The following is a 22,397-nucleotide window of genomic DNA, read 5'->3' as shown; positions in this document are numbered from 1 at the left end:
AATTTTTATTGTATTACAGAGGTAACAATTGCTTCTTCTTATCATAAATACTGTTACCATGTCATCACTATCATATTGACATTAATCTTAAATAAGTAAGTATTCATTAATACTACTCATGTTATTATTAATATTCCTAGTATAGTATTATAATTATTTGTCATTATTATGAAGTTAAAACTATTTGCAGTGACATCAGAGGGCGCTGCACCTTTAAAAACGAAGTGATTTACATAAAAAGGACTCCACTCCAGTGTACTCGTTTTTGTTTTACTACTTTTCTTGTTTCAGTAATTTCCTCTCATGTAGTAGGTATATTTTCAAAGAACATATAACCAAGGACACTATAGCATGTCATGTAAGACATATCAAGGACGTCAATGTGTTCGATTCCAAGGTCTCTGAAGCAATCTCTAAAATTAAAATTTCAATTTGATATCACAGCGAAATGTTTAGTGTAAAGACCAATATAAATTAATTTTGTATTAGATTTAAGTCAAAATTATTATAATTTTGATTTATGATTGTCGATAAAATAGTCGAGGAAATTATCCTCAAGATATCAAATTAAAATAGCAAGTTAAGAAATAAATTTAGAGAAATAGCACCACAGAATCGGCCCTATTACATTCGCTTACTTTAAGGATATTTCAAAGCATATTTATATAGGTTTGTTGTGCAGGTGAAAAATATTTTCACTATCTATCAAATGCTTTATTGACTTCGTAAGTTACTTATGTTTTCTTTTTTTTTGTGTTTATTAGAATATTTTTTCTATGAGTTTAGTAGTCTGTCAAATCTGACACCCTATACTGCATCATGCCCTCGTAGAGTAATAGTGTTCTGTAACCATGCCACAGATAACGATAATATAGTACTCTATAGAACTTTTATAAAGAAAGAAAACCATTTAAAACTTTTTAAAAGTTAAATATAAAGTGATTTGTTTAATGCTACGTATTACATTATATAGGTAGATTGTTAATTTACTGTGTGCATATATTTAACATCTTATTTGTTTACTAACTGCTAAAATATTATAAACTTATTGAATTATTGGTGATTTTTTTTTTATTACATACAATTACATTTCAGATAAAATTTGAAATAAAATGACTAAAAAAGCGGAAAACAAAAATCCTAATAAGAAAAATCAAAACTCGTCTTCTCACATAGTAAGATCATTTTATTTTTTATTAAGAACTTTCATAAAATTGTTTATTGTAACGATAAAAAGTAAAACATGTATCGCATGATTGTATTCGTCTTTCATCCATTGTCTTCACGGTTCAAAATCAGAACGATTTTCGATCCTATAATAAATTTGTATACTTGACTCTTCAGTCTGAGGACCATTCAGAGGTCACTCTTAAGCACTCCATTATCAATAAGTATAATTTAAATTTAACAATTACCTTTCTCTTATTATCCATTCAAGTTCTAAAGTAGATATGTATTCTGAATCAAAATAGTTCTAAGAAATATGTCCTCTACTGGAATGGTATTGTTCTTATCCAAAGCATCTAACTAAACATGATTGAATGTCTGATCGGTGCATGTAATTGAGGAAACATTTGATTCAAAGACAGATACTGGCAGATACATTTCTAAGAGCTTATAGAGTTTAAATATATCTTGAAGTACTCTTTTAACATTACTATAGATATATTAATTAAATGTTGTTTGTTGTTTATTCAATATCAGTTGAATAAATTTGTAAGTTTAAAATATATAAAACTTCTTTCAACACTACCTATGTTGTCTATGTCCACTTAACATACCTAATGAATATGGAGTTGTGAACTACTTGGTCTGATTGCACTAATTGATGCACTTAAAACGATACTATAATCCAGAGGATCTATAAAGATCTGGCACATTGTTCCTTATGAAAACTGGGATCATTCTATATTCAATCTGCTATTTATCCATCTATTCTTCACCGTCCATTCTCATATACCTACTTAGTTATTATTTTTCAGGTGAGTAAACTGATATTCATAAGTGCAGCACTGATTGGCTTACTCTCTTTCTACATCTACAATATAATCACAATACCTCCAGAAGTGCCACAATTTGACCTGAACCAATGGTGGGGACCATACCCTATAGATTTAAACCGTGACTTATCTATTCGACCATTCACAATAGAATTTACTGATGTTGTAAGCATAATTTTTGTATTTATTTATTTATTATTAGAAATTATTTATTAACTAATGACCTGCACCATAGGATATAAACCCCTCAAGTTAAAAATACTATATGTTTATCAAATTTGATAATAATTGGTTGGTTTTTTAATAAGTAACAAACAAACTCATTTAATGTTAGTAAGGATTATTTGTCAACCTGGTGACTTGTGATATAGGTTCTTCAAATATCCAGTTCAAACACCAGCATTCTACAACTATATTATGATTATAATATTTATATTAAGTGTTCTATTATATTTGACACATTGAAAATAAAATAAATATTAACTTGACTACTAAATTACTTCTAAATCTAAAAATAATAATAACTTTTTTTGAAATATAAGTAAAATGTAATATGTATAATTATATAGTAAGTACAGAATCTTAACAAAGTCTGAAAAGCAGTAAGATGCAAGAACAGTGACATGTTCTATCTTAGTAAGGATCCAAGAATCTCATTGTCCAACATAATATTTGTCAAAGAAAAATGTACAATTTACACAAGTCAAAGTGTAATTTTTTTTTTTATAATTTAAATGGTACCACTGTAATATTTGGCAAATCTCTACAAATAAACTGATGCATTGAAAGGACATGTTTTGGTTTGCACCAACTATACAAATTATTTCTGCTTGCTTCAACATTTTTTATGGTAACTTTATCCAATTGCAATTCAATTCTATTCTAAAATCTTCAAAAACACATGCACTCATTGCATCTCCACAGATTATAAACGATCTACGTGAGCGCCTTCTCCATCGGCGTGAATTCACTCCACCTCTAGAAGATGCTGGTTTCACTTACGGCTTCAACTCGAATTTCCTCACTCAAGTTCTCGATTATTGGCAAAATAAATATAATTTTAAGGATCGAGAGCAGTTTTTAAATAGATATAACCATTTCAAGACTAATATTCAGGGATTGGATATACATTTTGTGCATGTAAAGCCACAAGTATCTAATCATATCCATGTAAGTACTTCTACATATTTGTTACAATGTGAGGTAAATTGTAACTTGATGATACCTGTACATGGCAGATATTGTCTGTCTGTATGTTTATTCTGCCATCATTTTTTTAAGCAACCTATCATGCAAATACTACTGCACCAAATTGGATGCAGTTTTCACACTTGTGTTCCTGAAGAACTAATTAAATACTAATTTATGATGTATCTTGATACATCATCTAAAAGTGTTTTATTTATTGTTTTCACGTACAAAGTAACGAGCAAAAAGCTAGTACAGAATAAAATAATACCTACTCATTATTCATATTATTATTTAGCGATAAGGCTCGCCATTGTTGCCTCCTTATCTTGCTTCTTGTAATTAAGATTTTATTTTGTGTACATATTGTTAAGTTATATATTTTTATGTAACATTTAAGATGGACGCCTCTGTAGCCTAGTCGATAGGCATACCTAGAAATAAATAAGGCACCAAAATTCAAATTAGAAAGCTTCACTAATTCATTGTTTTTTTGAGAGAAACATACGTATGGCTTAATAACTAAGTTAAGCTAACTATATATTATAATCACACCTAAACAAGAAACTGAATTAATATTTCTGTAGTTCTAATAAAACAAATGGATTCGAAAATTAACTTAGCTATGAAAGGTAGTATTTATTTAACAATTTAATTTAAAAAAATATGGTTGATGTATCTATAAAAAGTAAAAGTAAATTTTAGTAGAAACATCTGTATGGAAAATTGTTTTATTATAATATTTACAAGTATGGTTAGAGAGACAAACAAGCTGACAGCCCACCTGATGGAAAGTGGTAACTATCACCTATAGACATGAACAGCACCATGGATATTACATAATACACTATTATGTCCATGGTACCCTCATACGTTGCTATTTCTGTGAACTACTATGTTGTGCAGACACACCCAGAGAGAGACCTTGTACAAAAGATGTTTGCTTGGGCACCTCTGTTCCATTTGTGTTTCTATCGTGAAGCAGTTGTGTTTTGCATAACTGTTTCGGTTTGAAGGGTGGTATATGGCAGTGAATTTACAGGACACAGAGGAATAATACCTGACTCCTCAGGAATGGCAACGCATGGGAGGTATCATCGGCACAACAGTATACTCTGTTATGTCCATGGTACTGCTCATGTCTATAGGTGACGGTTACCATTTTCCATCAAGTGGACTGTTAGTTTGTTTGCCATTCTAAGTTGCATAAAAAACCTTGTAACTATTTAATTTTATGTACTAGGCAAACTACCATTTAGCTATGGAGCATGAAGAGACATTTCAATAATAACCTATCTCTGTTTCAGGTGATACCCCTGCTAATGTTGCATGGATGGCCAGGCTCCTTCCGTGAGTTTTATGAGATGATAGTAAAGCTAGCCAGACCTCATCCTAGTTACAATTTTGTTTTTGAACTGATCATACCTAGTCTACCAGGATTTGGATATTCTGAGGTAATTTTCTATAGTAATAGAGAATTACATAAATATTGAAATTCTGATACAAATTTCTCACTACAGTATCTACTTGTAATGACCATAATTATATCATAATTTACTTTATGCAGTCGATATTGACGTAATAGCTTTGTTTTCTGCAGAACTCATCCATTAATAAGATTGCCAAATTTAGACTAAATTTATATACGTTTAAATGTATTTTGAGGCCATAAGTATTTAAAATACCTCAGCGTCAGATATTTGTAATAGGTTTTTAAGAAGTAATTGTAGTTGCCGAACCTGAAGAAACCTTTTACCTCCCTTTTGAAGAACCCCATATAATTGTACTCAGGCGCCGGTCCGACCCGGTTTCGGTCCGGCCGAGATGGCGGTCGTAATTCGCAACCTGATGCGACGCATTGGTCACGAGCGGTACTACGTGCATGGTGGGGACGCCGGTCACATAGTCGGCAGTGTCATGGCTACGCTCTTCCAAGACGAAGTGCTCGGCTTTCATACTAACATGCCGGTGTTGATGTACCATCCACTGGCCACCGCGTACACATTATTAGGTAAGCAAGTACATATTGTTGGAGGAAAAAAAATGTTAGTAATGGCCGACCTCCACGCGGTTCTCCCTGGAAACTATGGTGGTTATTTATTGTAGAATTCATCACGATGAGCCAATTGATCCACTTTATCCTCACAAATCATCCGGCGCCAACGTACACCGACAATGCAGCCACTTTCATCCATCAAAAAGAAAGAGAGAAACTTTATTTTACAGAAAAATTAACCCGTGTATTAAAAAAATATTTGGAATTATAATAACAAAACTATACACAATATTTATATATAAATAAAGAATATGAAATTAAAAAAGAATATTTTTTCTTTTTTAATTTCACATTCTTTATTTATATATTTCGTATTATAACAGTTTCATTTAAAATAAGTGTGTGTGTGTGTGTGTGTACGTCGCTATGTTTTGCTCCGCAAATTAAAAATATTAATGCCCTACAAAAATATTATCAATTTTCAAATAATTTATAGCCAGTATCATTTGAGATAATATAAGGATTCTAATGATATCGCAAACATAGAGAATAAAAGAAGACAAAGAAAAATAAATCCAAAATCTGGGTATATTTTTCAAGACTCAAATTATTTCAAGTAGTATAAATCGACATTGGAGGAAGAAGATTCTTAGTAATAGGGATCTAACAGCAATATACCCTATCAGGTCGACCTGTACACGGTTCCCCCTGGAAACCATATTTATTCATTATGAGCCAAAAGACCTGTTTCGCCCTTACATATCAACTCTCACTGATGCCTCGCCAGCGCATACCTATAGTGCGGGCAGGATTACAATACTGTTATCACCTACCTACCGACCTACCTTTTGCACGCTGTAACAATAGTTTTTAAATTTATAGTGATCTGTTTTGTATGCTAATAAATAAATAAATAGATTCTTCATAGTAGAAATAATATCCCAATAAAACCCGTATTTTATTTTTAAAAAATAATTTCAATATTTATTCATAACTTCGCCATCATTTCGAATTTTATTTTTTTTAGGTTCTATATGGCCCAGTCTTATAGTGGAAAAAGAGCTAGAAAGTCGCTTGTACCCACTAAGTCAACATTTTCAGAGACATCTTGAAGAATCTGGTTATATCCACATTCAAGCCACTAAACCAGATACCATTGGTAAGTATACTCTTCAAAAACCTGTCTTTCTTGTTTCTTTACTCTATGCTAATCACTTGGCCAATGGACAGAGTGAATTGTAAATAGAAAGGATAAGCTGCCCCATTGCTAGCAGTGGGGCCCTATCCGGTCATTCTCCACATAGGCTCTCTTAGAAACCATCATGGATAATTACTTGTGAATTCATCTTCACTTATTATACCTCACTGGTGCCCCATCGGCATATACCATTCAATTATCGACAAAAAAGGGTACTGTAATCTGTTTGAATAGGATTTAATGAAAATTTAAATAAACACATCATTAATAATAATAATTTAATTTAAAAAATGGTTCTGTGATAATTGCAATAGAATTTTGTTCTCTTTTCATTTGTGTTTGTATGGCTGTGTTTCGGTTTGAAGGGTGGAATATGGCGTGAATTTACAGGGTACAAAGGAATGACACCTGAGTCCTCAGGACTAGCAACACATGGGGAGTATCATGGGCGAAACAGTATACTCTGTTACGTCCATGGTAATGCTCATGTCTATAGGCGACGGTTACCACTTTCCATCAGGTGGGCCGTCAGTTTGTTTGCCATTTTAAGTTGTATAAAAAAAAAAAACTTTTATTGAAAGGAACCATATTGCCAATCTGGTAAGATTATAGACATATGACTGACCATTGTGATAATATAGTCTATATAACACTGCCACCTTCTACTATAGTACAGCTCGGAGTTCACCCCTTCCTTTCCCATGGGTGTCGTAAGAGAGGGCGAGGGATAGGTAACAGTATCCCTCTTAAAACAACTCTAAGGCCTGACTGCGGTTGCCAATCCGCCTGCCAGGCGTGGCAACTGATGACAAAACCTCCATATATATTCTATATTCAGCAGTGGACAGTTAAAGGCTGATATGATATGATGAATCATTACACAATTTTGAAAACTGTTTCATGTTCTACACACAGGTGCGGCGCTAACTGACTCGCCGACGGGTCTAGCCGCGTACATTCTAGAAAAGTTTTCTACGTGGACCAACTATGAATACAAAAAGGCGGCAGATGGCAAACTCCTTATGAAATACTCATTGACACATTTACTGGACAACGTGATGATATATTGGGCTACCAACAGTATTACCACAAGTATGAGGTTGTACTCGGAAGCTTGTAGTAAAAGGAATTTGGCTCTTAAATTGGACCAGTGAGTATTGACATCTTTAAACTTAACATCGTAACCTTAACACTCGCATAAATTATATAAGAAACTCATGTGCAGATTTTCAAACTGTATGTTACATCTATGTATAGCCCATAAACATGGATTTAAATTGCATATCGCAAGTCCATACCTATATTTTGCATGTAATTTTTTAAAAGTCTGCTAAGTTTAGAGTATGTGCACAAAACTTAATTTTGACTAAAATTTACCAGTAATTGATGAATAAAGCTTGATTGTTTTCAATCGATAAATGCCTATATTTTACGGCAAATAATACTGGCACGCTGTCTATTTAACCACCTATAATAAATCAAGATTCAAAGATTGGTAATACCCAATATCTATATATCGAGTCCTGCTAGACATTGATAACTGCCCATTGCGATATCGCCCATACCAATCAGATATCTATATTCGTGCGGGATCTTGTATATTGGATATAATATTGTATATTGGATAATGTATAGTTAATATATATGTTATTGGGCCAATCTATGTATAGATATTATAACTACAATATAAGGTTTCATGATCTACTTATATGTAATATATACTTATTCACAGAATACCAACAAATGTGCCAACGTGGGGCATAAAATTCAAACACGAGTTGATATTCCAGCCCGACTCTCTCTTGCGTCTAAAATACAAGAACTATTTACACAGCACTATTGTTGAAGACGGTGGTCACTTTGCCGCTTTGGAAATGCCTGATCTCTTGGCCGATGATGTTTTCGAAGCTGTTGATACCTTCATGGAATTCCACAGTGGGAAAAAGTAAGTGCAGTTTTATAATCCTCATCCTAACACTATTATACTTGGGGGAAAGAGATTGTTAGTAATGGAATCTAATGGCTTCATTGCTAGCAATATGAGTATATTGATAGAGTTATCAGGTCGACCTCCACACGGTACTCCCTAGAAACCATCATGATTAATTACCAATGAATTTGTCATGATGGGCCAAATGATCTGAATTTATCCTCACTATTTATCACTAACTGATGCTCCGCTAGAGTATACCAATAGCACAGACGGGGTTACAGTTCCATTTTCACCCATTAAAAATAGAATTATATAAACGTGAAAGTTTTTGAGTATATATGAATGGATATTTGTTGGTCTTTAGTCGCGTGAATCTCGTACCGATAGGGAATACTGTTACTAAAAGACCTAATATCCCCATTTATGTCAATCCCCCCGGAAATACAAACGTATAGAGCATCGTGCTTATCAATGTATCTGTTAATGTCTATGGCAACATTCGCCACTTCGGTAATCACCATCATCATCATCATCACCGCTGTCACAATCTTCAACATCATCGGGTGAATCATCAGTTTATGTACCATTTCAAGTCGCATAAAAAGTAGATATAAAAAATAGTCGAGAATCGAGATCATCCATTCGACTATTATATATGTATTTTTATCAATGTTGTTTAAAACGAAATCATATATTCCTTCTAGTCTGAAACAAGAAACACAAGTCCAGCCAAACTACGAAACGGCAAAGACAATATATGAGTTCACAGTTAGAAATATCAATGGAAAAGATGTGAAATTGGACAGATATAAGGGACATGTTCTCGTGATAGTGAATGTTGCATCCCAGTGTGGACTTACAGATACGAACTATGAACAATTGAATGAGTTGTATGAAAGATACGCCATTAGTAAAGGACTACGGATATTGGCTTTCCCTTGTAACCAGTTCAGTGGGCAAGAACCAGGGACGCATAGAGAAATATTCAACTTTGCCAAAAAGAGGAACGTCAAATTCGACGTATTTGAAAAAGTCGACGTGAACGGCGATAATGCACATCCGCTGTGGAAGTTCTTGAAGCGAACGCAAAGTGGGACTTTTGGGGACTTTATTAAGTGGAACTTTTCTAAATTTATTATCGACAAAAACGGAGTGCCCGTTGAGAGGTTCGGCCCTAATGTGAACCCGATAGATTTGGAACCACACTTAGTTAAGTACTGGTAGGAATAATTACAAAATAAAAGGAGTAGTAACAAAGTTTCAAGACTTATTATTTGTAAGACAAATATCACACCAAAGTGTACATATGTATAAGTAAATTTGGATAAATATCTTTTTCTCAAACATGCTTGGAAATGTGACCATTATTTTGACAATCTTCTTCGAGATAAATCAAAATTGCCGTACTGGCCAGATACATGCGGGCAGCGGCCGGCAAAAGTTATATGAAAATCTATATCTATCATGTTTTGCGGCCAGATAAATTACTATATAACTCATATCTGTCCTGTAATTTAAAAATGGAATGACCTTTTACTTCGAAACATGGCTACCAAGGAGGTAACTAATAAAAGGTTTTATTTAAATTTCGAACTGGCTTGCAATAGAAAGCTGTTTATTGAAAAAAAAAAAACAAAGGAACATTATGGCGCGTGAAAAATTATTATTGTTCGTTATTCGTCATTGAACTTAAAAACTGTATTTTTCATTTCCGCGCATTGTTTGAGAAAAGTACTATACAAGCCTTGGCCACAACTAGGCATTGATGGTACTATTACTTAGTAGTTTTATAACTATATTTGAATTAAACATCTCCACATTGCCTGTATAAGTACATATATATTTTGTACACACTTAAGACTTGAACAATGTGTTCATAAATTACTATACTTATATTGTTAACGAAGAATTCATTTACTGGTGCTGTGTTTATGTATATTCTAGTTTTTCTTTTTATGAAATAAAGAACTATACAAATATCATATAATACTGAAGTTAATTTATTTAATAACGATCCATGATTATTATTTTTAACCTGTACACACGAGATATTTTGTCTTTAGAAGACAATTTCTCCATAGTCTTGTTTGCTCACTTGTTTGGATGTATTATATGTGTAATTTGTCTACGTACTAAAAACATATAAGTACTAGACACCTGATGAATTATCAAGTGGCTAATACTCACAGAACATTTTCTGCTTAGTTTGGGGCTAGATTAGCTGCATTTATTTCCAGTGCTTTTATTTATTTATTATTATGATGTTTTATCTTATAGAAACACAAATTTAGGACTGACTTTTTTTTTCAAATATGATAACAAAAGTAATAAATATTTTCAATATCTATTTTTATACCATTTATTTATTAATGTTTTAAGAATATTAAAAAAAATCAAAATTCTAAATTACAGAGTGGTGAAGTAAAAAGGTAAAAATACGTATCCTGATTGGCATGATTTCAACCGTTCTGGTCATTTCAAACAAAAAGATTCTCTTTAATTAGTAAGGCTATTGGTGTAGCCCCTACTTCAGAAAAAAAGGAAATCCCATAAAATGGTAACCGTTTGAAAAACGTGGTAATTTTTTATCTATTTTTTTTTCTATCTATTTTTATTTAAAAATAGAAAAATCCAAAATTTAAATCTCAGAAAGGGCATCCACACCTCAGATGAATTACTACAAAAATAAAGATACTTTGATCTTCTTAAAGAAATTTGTCTGATTTCCAATCGATTTCAAAAAGAAGGAGGTTCTCAATTCGATTGTATTTCCTTTTTGTTCATAACTCCATCCGTTCTAAACTGATTTGTATTTTTTTTTTTTATATCTGAAAGTATATACTTGTCTTATAGAAGTTTTATAAAAATCGATTCAGTAGTTTAATTTTTAAACTAAAACAACTGGTTTTTGTCAGAATTAAAGTCAGTTTTTTTTTTTTATTGAACACAATAATTATATGAATACGACATTATTTTGTAGACATTCTATTGTAATATCGTAAAACTATTTTCAGGGCAGAACAAGAAAGAAACCTGCCGAAGGACGAAACGGCAAAAAATATATACGAATTCACAGCGTTAAATGTGTACGGGAAAAATGTGAAATTAGACGAATACAAAGGACATGTACTAGTAATAGTTGATGCGTCGAACCAACGTTCAATCGCAAACAGCGACTATGAACAATTGAATGAGTTACTCTATAAATACGGTAATAGTAAAGGCCTACGTATACTGTTATTCCCTTCTCAACATAATGTGTATATAAATTTATACAACTTTTCTGTAAAGAATCACGTCGAATTCGATATCTTTCAAAAAGTCGAAACAAACGGTGAAAACGCACATCCTCTTTGGAAGTTTTTGAAACAAAAAAAAACTACATCTGGAGATTTTTCAAAGTGCATCGTAGACAGTAAAGGAGTACCGATAGAGTGGTTCAGTGGTAATTTAGATCCGTTAGATTTGGATGGATTCTTGGATGGTTACTTCAATTCCGATATAGAAGACTATTAATATATACGTCCTGGCGTCGCACGGGTGGACATTTTTAACATTTCCCTTCACTGCTCTGCTTCTATTGATCGTAGCGTGATGAAAAGTATACTATAACCTGCCCAGGAGTATGAAGAATAATTGTACCAAGTTTCGTTAAAATCCGTCGAGTAGTTTCTGTTTCTATTTCGAACATACAGACAGACAGACAGACACTACTGATTGCATTTTTGGTATCAGTATCGATCACTAATCACCCTCTGATAGTTAGTTTGGAAATATATTTCATGTACAGAATTCACCTCTCTACAGATTTATTATAAGTATAGATATAATACAATTCTATTTTTATGTATAAATTTAGTCATACAGAGACACTGGGTTCGTTGCACGCATACGTGTAGCCTAACTTCAGGCTGCAGCAGAAAATCAGTGCTTTGCTTTTAAGCAAAACCATCACTGAACCTATTTGGGTCACTGCGACACACATGGCGAAAACATATTTTTATATTTTATCTTTTATTTGTTATTCACTACTCATTTGTTAATTTACGTGTGTCATAAATGGCTCCAATAAAGTTTTTAACTATCTATCTATCTGTTAAGAAGTTATACTACTTATATGGTAAATACAATGGTGTTAATATCATGTCCAAGTTAGAACAATTATTTTTATAACACGATTTTCTTTTTCGTCACTATACTAGACGATATTCTTACTATTATTTAAATATTTTAATGAGAAAGTGAATTTGTTACCTTATAGCGCCTTAACGCCTCTACCAATTACTATGAAATTTGGCACACACACACTATATGAGACGGAGAAAGATATAGACTACTTTTCATTCTGGTCATGTAAACTATGTTAAGAATCGTCTGCCAAATGAAACGAGAGAAGAGAGAAATATACGCATGATTTCTAGATGAAAAGATGTTGCATATGATATCCAACCAAAACTAAATATAGTGAAAACATGGCTCAAAATTTCAAGCGGTTAAATTGTATAATAAATTACCCACTGCATTAAAAACTATTAAAGATTGGAGAATTTTGAAAATAAAACTTTATACTCTTTTTTTGTAGTAGATGTACCTTACATCTACTCAATTGATGAATTTTAAAATACTCTTTTAATATTTTATGCCTTACTAATGATATTTGTAAATTGATTGTAATGTTATTTTTGACAATTATTATTGGTTATTTTATTGCTTCATATTTTTTTTGTTTTGTTATATTTTATGATATCTTCTTGTTACTTGTAAAAATATTCAACACAATGCAGTATTGTAGCGAATAAAAATAAATTGAATTGAATTGAAAAAAAAAACTAGCGGATAAAAGTTAGTGATAATATAAATAGTTTATTTAGATTATCACTAACTTTTATTTGATTCGACAAACTTTGCTCCTTACAGCCACTTACCAAGTCCAATATTTCTATCCTATCTCTAATTTAAGATGTTGACAAAGCCTTTAATTTTTTTTTTATAATATTTATTTAATTATTCATTAAAAATAATTATAACAATAATGTTATAACAATGATTTATAACACTGATTTGGCTTTTGCTGTTATAAAACAGCAAAAGCCAAATCAGTGTTATAAATCTAGTGTGCTAACATACAAAGTTATAATAAATGTATTTAACCCGACTCTAGATATTTCTGAGCCGCTTCTAATATCTTTGGCAGGCTACTACTAAATATATCAATGATAACCGTATTGCGTGAGTTAAGGGAGCGTGGTGAAGTAAGTTACATCTTACTGGCGGGACATTAAACGTAATATATCTGTTGTAAGCTCTTATATACACAACAGTGGATATTTTTATTAAAATCATTAATGTTAATGTTTATTAATTTAATATACATTCTACTTGTACATACAGTTCTTTTAAGGGCTTGTGCATACGACGTGCAAAATACGTCACGTATTTTGTACGCCTGTCAAATTCCCCTTTAATTGGTTTCCTCTATTTAGATGAAACCTTGAACAGAGATTTCGGCGTACATTTTGGTCCAGTCACAATAATACACCTTCACAAAATTCAATAGAACTTAAGGTAATCAAGCCTTATTGAAATCTTCACAGATACACCCACTAAACGAAATTAGCATAAATCATAACATTGGAACAAATAATCGATTTTTTATTTGTACTAGTTTGGGCGTAGGAAGCATAGGAAGTAAGTCTCTTATGAGTGGTTCAATTAATATTAAAACTAAATGCAACATAATCACACCACCCACCTAGTCCTCAAGTTAGGATACTGTATGACCGGTCAATGAGCATTTAGAGTCACAACCCAGAAGACCTACCAGAGAGAGACTTTGTACAAAAAAGTTGTTTATTGGGTACCTCTGTTCTACTCGTGTTTGCATGGCTGCATCAAATTATGAGCTACAGAGACATAACACTTTAGTCCTTAAGAAAGGTGAAGGGGTATTATGTGCGACACAGTATACTCTGTTATGTCCATGACGATTACCCATTTTCTATCAGGTAGGTTGCAGCTTATTTGCCATTCTAAGTTGCATAAAAAACCTAGAACTAAATTATTCGTTTGTTTATTTTTATTAAGTGCTATTGAACCAAACTATAGTAGAATGACATGTTATATTTTTACAAACAGAAATAGTAAGCTAAGGTCGATCCCTCGTCTGAACACGCCCATAGGCTCAACTCTTCAGACGGTCTGCCTACTAAGTCTCAGTTTAGACAAATCTTGTATAGTGTTTCTAGAGCTCGTCTCACTCCACTGTAGCTCCGGTATAGCGGCGATCATCTGTTACATATTGAACAATTGAATAAGATTTTCAACCGACTTCAAAAAAGGAGGTTCTTAACTTGGTTGTATTTTTATGTTTGTTACGTTATACTTCGTCAGGTAATACTAGGAGACTGGTCCCATAGAAATTTTATCGAAATCAGTTCAATAATTAAGTTTTTCAATCATATTTAGATTGATTTTGCCACAAATATAATGTTTTTTTTTTTTTTTTATGGAAAACATTATTAGTTAATAGTCATGATCATCAGAACTTGGTAGGACTTTGTAAATAATTTATAACTTCTATAAAAAATTGCGGAAAATTTTATTCTACAAAAATCGACATCAACACGGAAATAAACTCTTTCTAGTTTAAAAACTATCATTAAAATCGTGACCAAATTACAAAGCCTATTTGAATAAAACTTCGTGATAACCGTCTATTGAAGTCTATTTGTAGTGCAAATAAAAAATAATTTATTATTATTAATTTCATTTACAGTATTTAATGATAATTTGAACAAAACTTGAAACTATATGTCTATAAGCGATGATTCCCACTTTCCATCAGGCGAGCCGCCAACTTATTTATCATTTTAAATTGTATAAAAAAAAAAACCTTGGTCACTTTTTAATTCAGTTTCATTGAAACAGACTATACGCACAAAATATACTGAGAGTGGTTGTTATGTGCTTTTATAATATGCAATAAACATATTGAAGTCTTTTTGAAGTCCATTTTATGAATCTCAGTTTACTGTTTTGATTATAACTACTATTATTATTTCAAGTTAAACATTCCATTAACTACACAGTTAGCTTGTTTTCCATTCGAAATTGCATAAAAAGCACAAATTTATAGAAACGTTATCGCTAACGCATACAGGAGATAGAACGAGATAGCAATATACTGCATATTGTTCTAACTCAAGTGTAATGAACAGTAATGGTAGATTGGTTTCACAAAGTCTAGAGAGAGATAGCTATATTTGAAAATACTATAGACTAATTAAAAAGTAGCATTTTATAAATAATACAGTTTTATGTTTGATTTTTTTATTAAACCATGAATACTTACTATAAGATCCAAAATTGCTGTCACCGCACCGCACACATCCGTTTGCAATATTTGAATTAAATTGCATTACAATGATACCAAACTACTTAAGAAATACGAATGTCATTTACAAAATTATTATAAATACAAAAATGATATTCAACTTTATACTTACTGTATATAATATACAATAATTACGCAAAATAAAGTAAAACATGATTTTAATATTATTACAACTATAATTATATAATAACTATGTTTAGGATGTTTAAAAATGAACTGCAAAATTGCAAATAAATGGTGAGGAATCAGTGGACTGAAACAGTTTTAAAAATATTTTGATAATAAATTTTGTTTTATTTTTCTAATGAATTTCATCATTGGTAAAGTGTATACAGAAATACAATTCCACCTTTGTAATCATAGAGCATCCTTTTTACCATAACAACCACATAGACGGTATGTATGGTCAGAATTATTTTTTACATTAATAATATTTGTATGGAAAGTATTTGCAATACATTTTTGAGCACCATTATATATTTTAAAATACATATTAGTACTTGTACTCATCTCTATAAAAATACAATTTACTTCAAACACTACATACTCAAAATACATACTCTACTGTAGATTTCAGGCGTGATTTAGTTTCATTATGTTAATTATATCTATTTTAGACATTATTATAAAATCAATTAATTTTGAAAAATGACAGATAATTTTATATTTTTTACTAATGACACCTTTGATGATTGAATCTTATAAGTTCACAATTTTCATTTCACATTACTTATAAATAGCAATTTTAGAAAAAAAATCATATTTAATCCTATACTCTGCTTTCTCTAATATGGCAGTACATTCAGTAATCAATCTTGTCATATCTTACTTCCAAGGATTTTTGAAATATAAGGCCATCACATTGCCATTACAGCTAATATATGCTTAGTAGATTATAATGTTTTATCTGTCTTATTTTCCAATGTTAAATTCCAGTAATAATTTAACAACAAAATAAATTCAATCGCAATGAATTCTGTAAGAGGCCAGAGCAAACCATTGCAAAAAAAAAAGTCATCAAAACACATTGATGAGGAAAGACAGTAAATTCCCCCACATATTGGAATGCCATCTGTACTCACTCCCCTCACCCTTACCAAGATGAAACTATTATGGCTCTTGCGGCGTTAGAAAAGTTTGAAAAGGCGTTATAAAAAATATAGCTAATTGAGAACCTCTTTCTTTTCAGAAATAGTTGCCAAAATTATTTACTAAATGTGCCAAGTTACAAAAAGCAGATTATAGGAACACACCATCCATCAACTATACATAATACAGCTAACTCAAGGTATATCCTTAATAACCTCGGCAAGCTGCTCCCTGGTGAACATGTGGAACATTGAACCTGGCGTCATGGTCACAACCTCCACATTGTTCTCAGACAGTTTCTCCTCCATAACTTGTTTCAAAATTGTGAGAGCTGACTTAATAGCTTCCTTCAATGTCATAGATTTGTGATAAACTTCCTGTAAGCAAATATATCAAATTGCTTTAATGTAACCATTTAATGGTGAGCCAAAAAGAGCAACAAATTATAAACATGATATTGCATCTATGAAACATCATGTTTACCCTACACTGTAAACATTTGAATTTAGAATTAATTACAATTGGATATTTATATATACATTTCACTTGACAACAAGCAATTTTATGCCCCACAAAAATAAACTGCAGCTTCAACAATCATAAAGTTAAAATAGAATAAACATAATGCATTCAAAATTTGCAACATATACACATAATATAGGTGCAAAAAAATTCAGACAAATTAACACATTCCATTTTTGAAAGTTGCTTATAAATTATATTTAAAAGAATACAGATTATACACAGGAATCATCATCTTAACATGCTCAACTTTTATTAGCAGAATCTATGTGAAATAATTAAATTATTGAAAACTTACCTTTAAACTCTGCTGAGCGCCTTCGCTGCCTGAACCAATTGCCTTAGCATCATACTGCACAAAGGTGCCACTGGGGTCCATATGGAACAACTGAGGACCCTTCTCATCAATACCTGTAAGATAATATATGTAACATTACTTAATATGTATTCTAAATAGAAAGATTTATACAGGGAATTTAAGAAATCAAAACTAATGAGAATCTCATGTTGAATTTTTAGTTTCCTCTTATTTTACTGAAATAAATAGAGGCAACTTTAAATATCATTAAATGAAGGTATGTAAATAAAAAAGCATCACATAATTAATTATTACAAATTTAAATTTGAATTGTCAAATCTAATATTTGCTTGTTCTGTTGACATATTAATGTTATTAATAAATATGCTTATTTATTTACAAAACAGCCTGTCAAGCATTACAGTTTTTACCAATTTGCGTGACAAGGCTTTATACAAATACTATGCTTATGCATCTTCTTAGTGAATCAATAGCAAACAATAAACTAAGTTTCTAACCCAGAACATGGCCACCTGGACTGTAATATAAGATTATGCAGAAGGATAATCACAAATGATGGTGAATGTAAAACTCAATATACCTACATTTCACCTGTTATGTCCATGGTATTGCTCATCTTTAAGGGACAGTTAACACTTTCTATCAGGTGAGCCATCAGCTTGTTTGCCTTTCTAAGTTGCATATAAAAAACCTATAAGAAGCCAAAATTACCTGCAAACATAACAGCGACTCCAAATGGTCTGGACATAGCTGTACCACTGTCATCATCACTGTCACCAAACTGTATTGCGAGGTTGGATACGGCCTGAGCACAAGACTCCACACTCATGCGCTCATTGTACACAAACCAGTGGTTCTGGCATTCAACTCTTGCACGTTCTACCAGTGTTCTATTACATAAATATTATATATATAAATAAATTAATAAAAACTAATATTTTGATTTGGACTGCTGTTAGGCCTTCGATAGCTTTACACATTCATCCATATGGCATGCTTTGGCTGACAATAACATAAACAGCACCTACATAAATATAAAAAATATTTACTCTAAAAGTATAAGCAGAGTCAAACTGGAGAGGCAGGGTGAAAAGTTCACAATTGGAAGAGGCGTAAGACAGGGAGATCCACTTTCTCCAAAACTTTTCATAGCAGTACTTAACAACATCTTTAAAAGTATCGATTGGAGCCATGAGGTATATGGATACTGAACAAAAGACTAACACACTTATGTTTCGCAGATGATATAGTAGTTTTTAATGAATCGGTTAGCAACCTAGAAAAAATGCTACAAGAACTAGATTTGGAAAGTAAGAAAATTGGCCTAAATATGAATGCAACCAAAACAAAGATCATGACAAACCACAGCAAAAAATTAATCAAAATAGAAGAGAACCCTATAGATTATGTGGATAGTTATGTGTACCTAGGTAAATAGGTCTCTTTCGAAACAAACAGTGGAGAAAATGAAGTTGATAGAAGAATAAACACAACATAGAAGAAATATTGGGCTCAAAAAGAAATCCTAAAAGGGAACTATGGTCTCAACTTAAAAAAGATAATTATGGATTCCTGCATCCTGCCAAGCCTAACATATGCATGCCAAAGATGGACCTATACAGAAAAAATAAAGAACAAAATCCTATCATGTCAGCATGCGATGGAAAGAAGTATCTTAAAGTTAAGAAAAATACAGAAAATAAGAAACACTGATATTAGGAAGAAAACCAAAATAACAGATGTTCTTCAGTATAGTATGAAACAGAAGTGGAGATGGGCAGGTCATATAGTGAGGTACAAAGATAAAAGGTGGACTCTCCAAACAACAAAATGGCGAGGTCCAGCAGGAAAAAGAAATGTTGGAAAGCAAAGAAAGAGATGGGCAGATGACATAATAAAGATAGCAGGAAAAAACTGGACAAGTATTGCTATAGATAAGGAGAAGTGGAAAAAGATGGAGGAGGCTTTTACCCTTGGGGACCACAGAAGTGGATAAAAAGCTATAATAATAATAATAATATTCTGATTTTAAAGTTTAATGAAAAAAAACTATAAAAATAGATAACTTTCTTTTTAAACAACAACAAATAGCCTTCCTAATAAAAACTATCATTTGTATACACCATAGATATTACAGAATACACAGTAATCCCCACAGAACTCTAGAAATAAAATTTTACTGCTATATTTTTCTTGCAAGTCAAAACAGACATACAAATAGTCACAGCAGCAGAAATGAGTGGGGCATAAATATCCAATTAGGCTACTATTTTACTTTCATCCAGCATTCTGTGAACATGAGCCATATGAAAACTAGTATGTGTATAGAGTAACAGATGAACAAGATATATAACAATAAACTTACCTCAGATACTAGATATGGCCAAAAATAAATTATTACTTTCCTTACCTGGAATCAGCCATTAATCCAGATACAGCACAAGCAATATGACGGTCCACTTCCACTATCTTCTCTATAGTAGTAGGCTCCATCAAAGGTGAGGTGATTCTCTTTTCAACAGCCAACACCACACCTTCAGAAGTGCAAATACCGATTGCTGTCGAGCCTAACTTGATCGCTTCTATGGCATATTCCACTTGGAACAGCCTCCCTTCTGGGCTGAAGGTGTTCACACCACGATCATATTCAGAACGAGTAAGAAACATCTAAAAAAAATCAAGTACCGGTCAAGAAGGTTAGGATACAATGACAATGCTATTTTAATTCTAGTCACAAATTCATTATACACGTTTTATTTATGAACTTACCTTTCTTTATTGTTTGTTTGAGATAAATCACAAATTTCAGTTAAAATATTAACACAAATTAGAGTGAGTAATCAAATTCGATTTGATTTGCACAAATGTACGTAAATATGGTAAGAATAACTGAAGGCCAAAGTCACTTCACACAATAAAAACATTTCTATGAAATCTATGCAACCAAATATATGAATTTAAAAATTGCGCACTATAAACTAACTAAACGTTTTATCATGTCTTTTGATTTTTATACAGCGGCAATTTAAAATATTTATATTAAACAACACTGTGAATATTTAATTTATTTAGTTCTGAGTAGTTAAATCAATTCCTTTTCCAGTTTCGTCAATATAAAAGTAGTGTCGATTTATGAATAACATAGTGATTACTTAAGTACTCTGTGCATAAACATTAAAAAACTGAGGTGTTATTTCTTAAACTAAGTCTCTTAACCTATTATTTTAATAGTTTCATGAATGTACTATTTTACTATCATTAACTAAATTTACAATTGTTTTTACTCAAATCTGTTGGATATTGAATTCATATTAGTACTCAAAATAAAGATTTGGTAGTGATATTAAATAAACTTTTTTTTTTATTTCTGAGAGACATTAACGCTTCAGAATCGACCCCACTGAGAGATTATTTAGTCCTACGTTAGGGTGCTGGAGGGAAAGGGTTTTTAGTAATGCGGGTTTCCGGGCCTATTGCTAGCAATATACGCTATCAGTGCGACCTCCACGTGGTTCCCCCTGGAAACCATCATGCTAAATTCCAGGTGTGTTCATCACGATGGACTAACTGACCTTCCTTCTCATTTTCACCTATTAGGGATGGTGTATGCTGGCGAGGGAGCTGAGGGATCACTAGTGCCCCGCCAGCGTATACCGTTAGCGCAGGTGGGGTTACCATTACCATTCTGTTATCATCCATTAAAAAAAACCTCAGGATGCAAAGTTTCACAAAGATATGTTTGAAATGCGTGTTTTTTTAAGAGAATAAGAAAATAATTTCAAATGCGCCAATGATTTTATCTGTCAATACCTGGATGGGTTCCATCATCCGGATCCCTCTATAACTAATAAACTCTTGGGTTCTGTCTTCTGCACCCAGCTTGATGGTCATTGCCAGAGGTTTTCTTTAATGGATAATAATGGAATGAAGAGCCCGCCTGCGCTATCGGAATACACTGGCGGTTTTCCAAGGGGACCACACGGAGGTCGACCTAACAGGGTATATTGCTAGCAATAGCATTGATAGCACCCATTACTAACAATCCCTTCTCCCAAATAGGTAGATGCTGTACGTAGTACCTTATACTACGTCTACGTTTGATATTAAAATGTTTATAAAACTATCACATTTGGTATTGTTATCGCTGGAATATAATTATCTAAATCAATTTAAGAAATCATCAAAGAAACATATAATATGAGTACATACATACTCTCAGACATATTTTTGTGCACATCTGAAGGTGTGCCGATCGACATGATAAGGTATATTGTTAGCAATGGGGCTTTTAGATCCAATTATCTTCCCCTTCAGTCTTATTTTAGAGTAGGTAGATGCTACACAAAGAATAAAATAAGTATGAGTGCTCATCCCTAAATTGCCAGTTGCGGTTTAAGATTTTTACCCACATATCAAATATTTTAATATAAAGTAATACAATTTCTATTACTTGTACTGAATCACAAACTTATGTCGGTTTTCACTGGCATTTTACCACTATGCGAACGATGAAATAAAGGCTATCTCTATGCGTGACGTCTTCATTTCATGTACCTATATTTTAAGAATTTGTATATTGCTATACGATTTACAAATACCAAATTATCAAAAATTTTACCTGAATTTCTCGACGACCATTTCATTTTTTTCCGAATTTATTTAAAATTATTTCATTTCTCCAAAATTTTGCAAACAAAATATTTACCAAAAATTTCAAAAAGAATACCCAATTCCATTTTGGCAACGTTGATAATTAATC

General features: G+C 32.1%; 2 protein-coding genes across 5 annotated transcripts; one reads left to right on the top strand and one right to left on the bottom strand.

Moving 5' to 3' along the window:
- The first annotated feature begins 826 nt into the window (after nt 1-826).
- On the top strand, nt 827-13,349 carry LOC113509396 (juvenile hormone epoxide hydrolase-like). 4 transcript variants are annotated; one of them, XM_052895051.1, is made up of 11 exons: nt 827-973; nt 1,096-1,175; nt 1,983-2,165; nt 2,925-3,170; nt 4,496-4,642; nt 4,980-5,199; nt 6,212-6,343; nt 7,298-7,532; nt 8,115-8,327; nt 11,330-11,526; nt 12,577-12,852. In XM_052895051.1, the coding sequence occupies exons 2-11, from the start codon at nt 1,113-1,115 to the stop codon at nt 12,582-12,584; spliced, it is 1,644 nt and encodes a 547-aa protein (XP_052751011.1). In that variant the 5' UTR covers nt 827-973; nt 1,096-1,112; the 3' UTR covers nt 12,585-12,852. The 4 variants fall into 4 exon arrangements, with proteins under 4 accessions (XP_052751011.1, XP_052751009.1, XP_026748533.2 ...); XM_052895049.1 differs by having other exon boundaries at nt 11,330-13,349; XM_026892732.3 differs by lacking the exons at nt 11,330-11,526; nt 12,577-12,852 and adding an exon at nt 9,020-10,302.
- A 2,278-nt stretch (nt 13,350-15,627) lies between these two features.
- On the bottom strand, nt 15,628-20,563 carry LOC113509383 (proteasome subunit alpha type-5). Its single transcript, XM_026892717.3, has 5 exons — nt 20,408-20,563; nt 20,049-20,305; nt 18,350-18,528; nt 17,618-17,730; nt 15,628-17,174 (listed from the first exon to the last, which is right to left on the bottom strand). Exons 2-5 carry the CDS (start codon nt 20,303-20,305, stop codon nt 16,992-16,994), a joined length of 732 nt encoding a protein of 243 aa, XP_026748518.1. The 5' UTR covers nt 20,408-20,563; the 3' UTR covers nt 15,628-16,991.
- Nucleotides 20,564-22,397: the final 1,834 nt, after the last annotated feature.

This window comes from Galleria mellonella, unplaced genomic scaffold, assembly GCF_026898425.1.
Source record: "Galleria mellonella isolate WM207_F2 unplaced genomic scaffold, CSIRO_AGI_GalMel_v1 utg264, whole genome shotgun sequence".
Classification (NCBI taxonomy): domain Eukaryota; kingdom Metazoa; phylum Arthropoda; class Insecta; order Lepidoptera; family Pyralidae; genus Galleria; species Galleria mellonella.
Note: the sequence above shows the minus strand (reverse complement) of the source record. Positions and strands in the feature narration are given on the sequence as shown.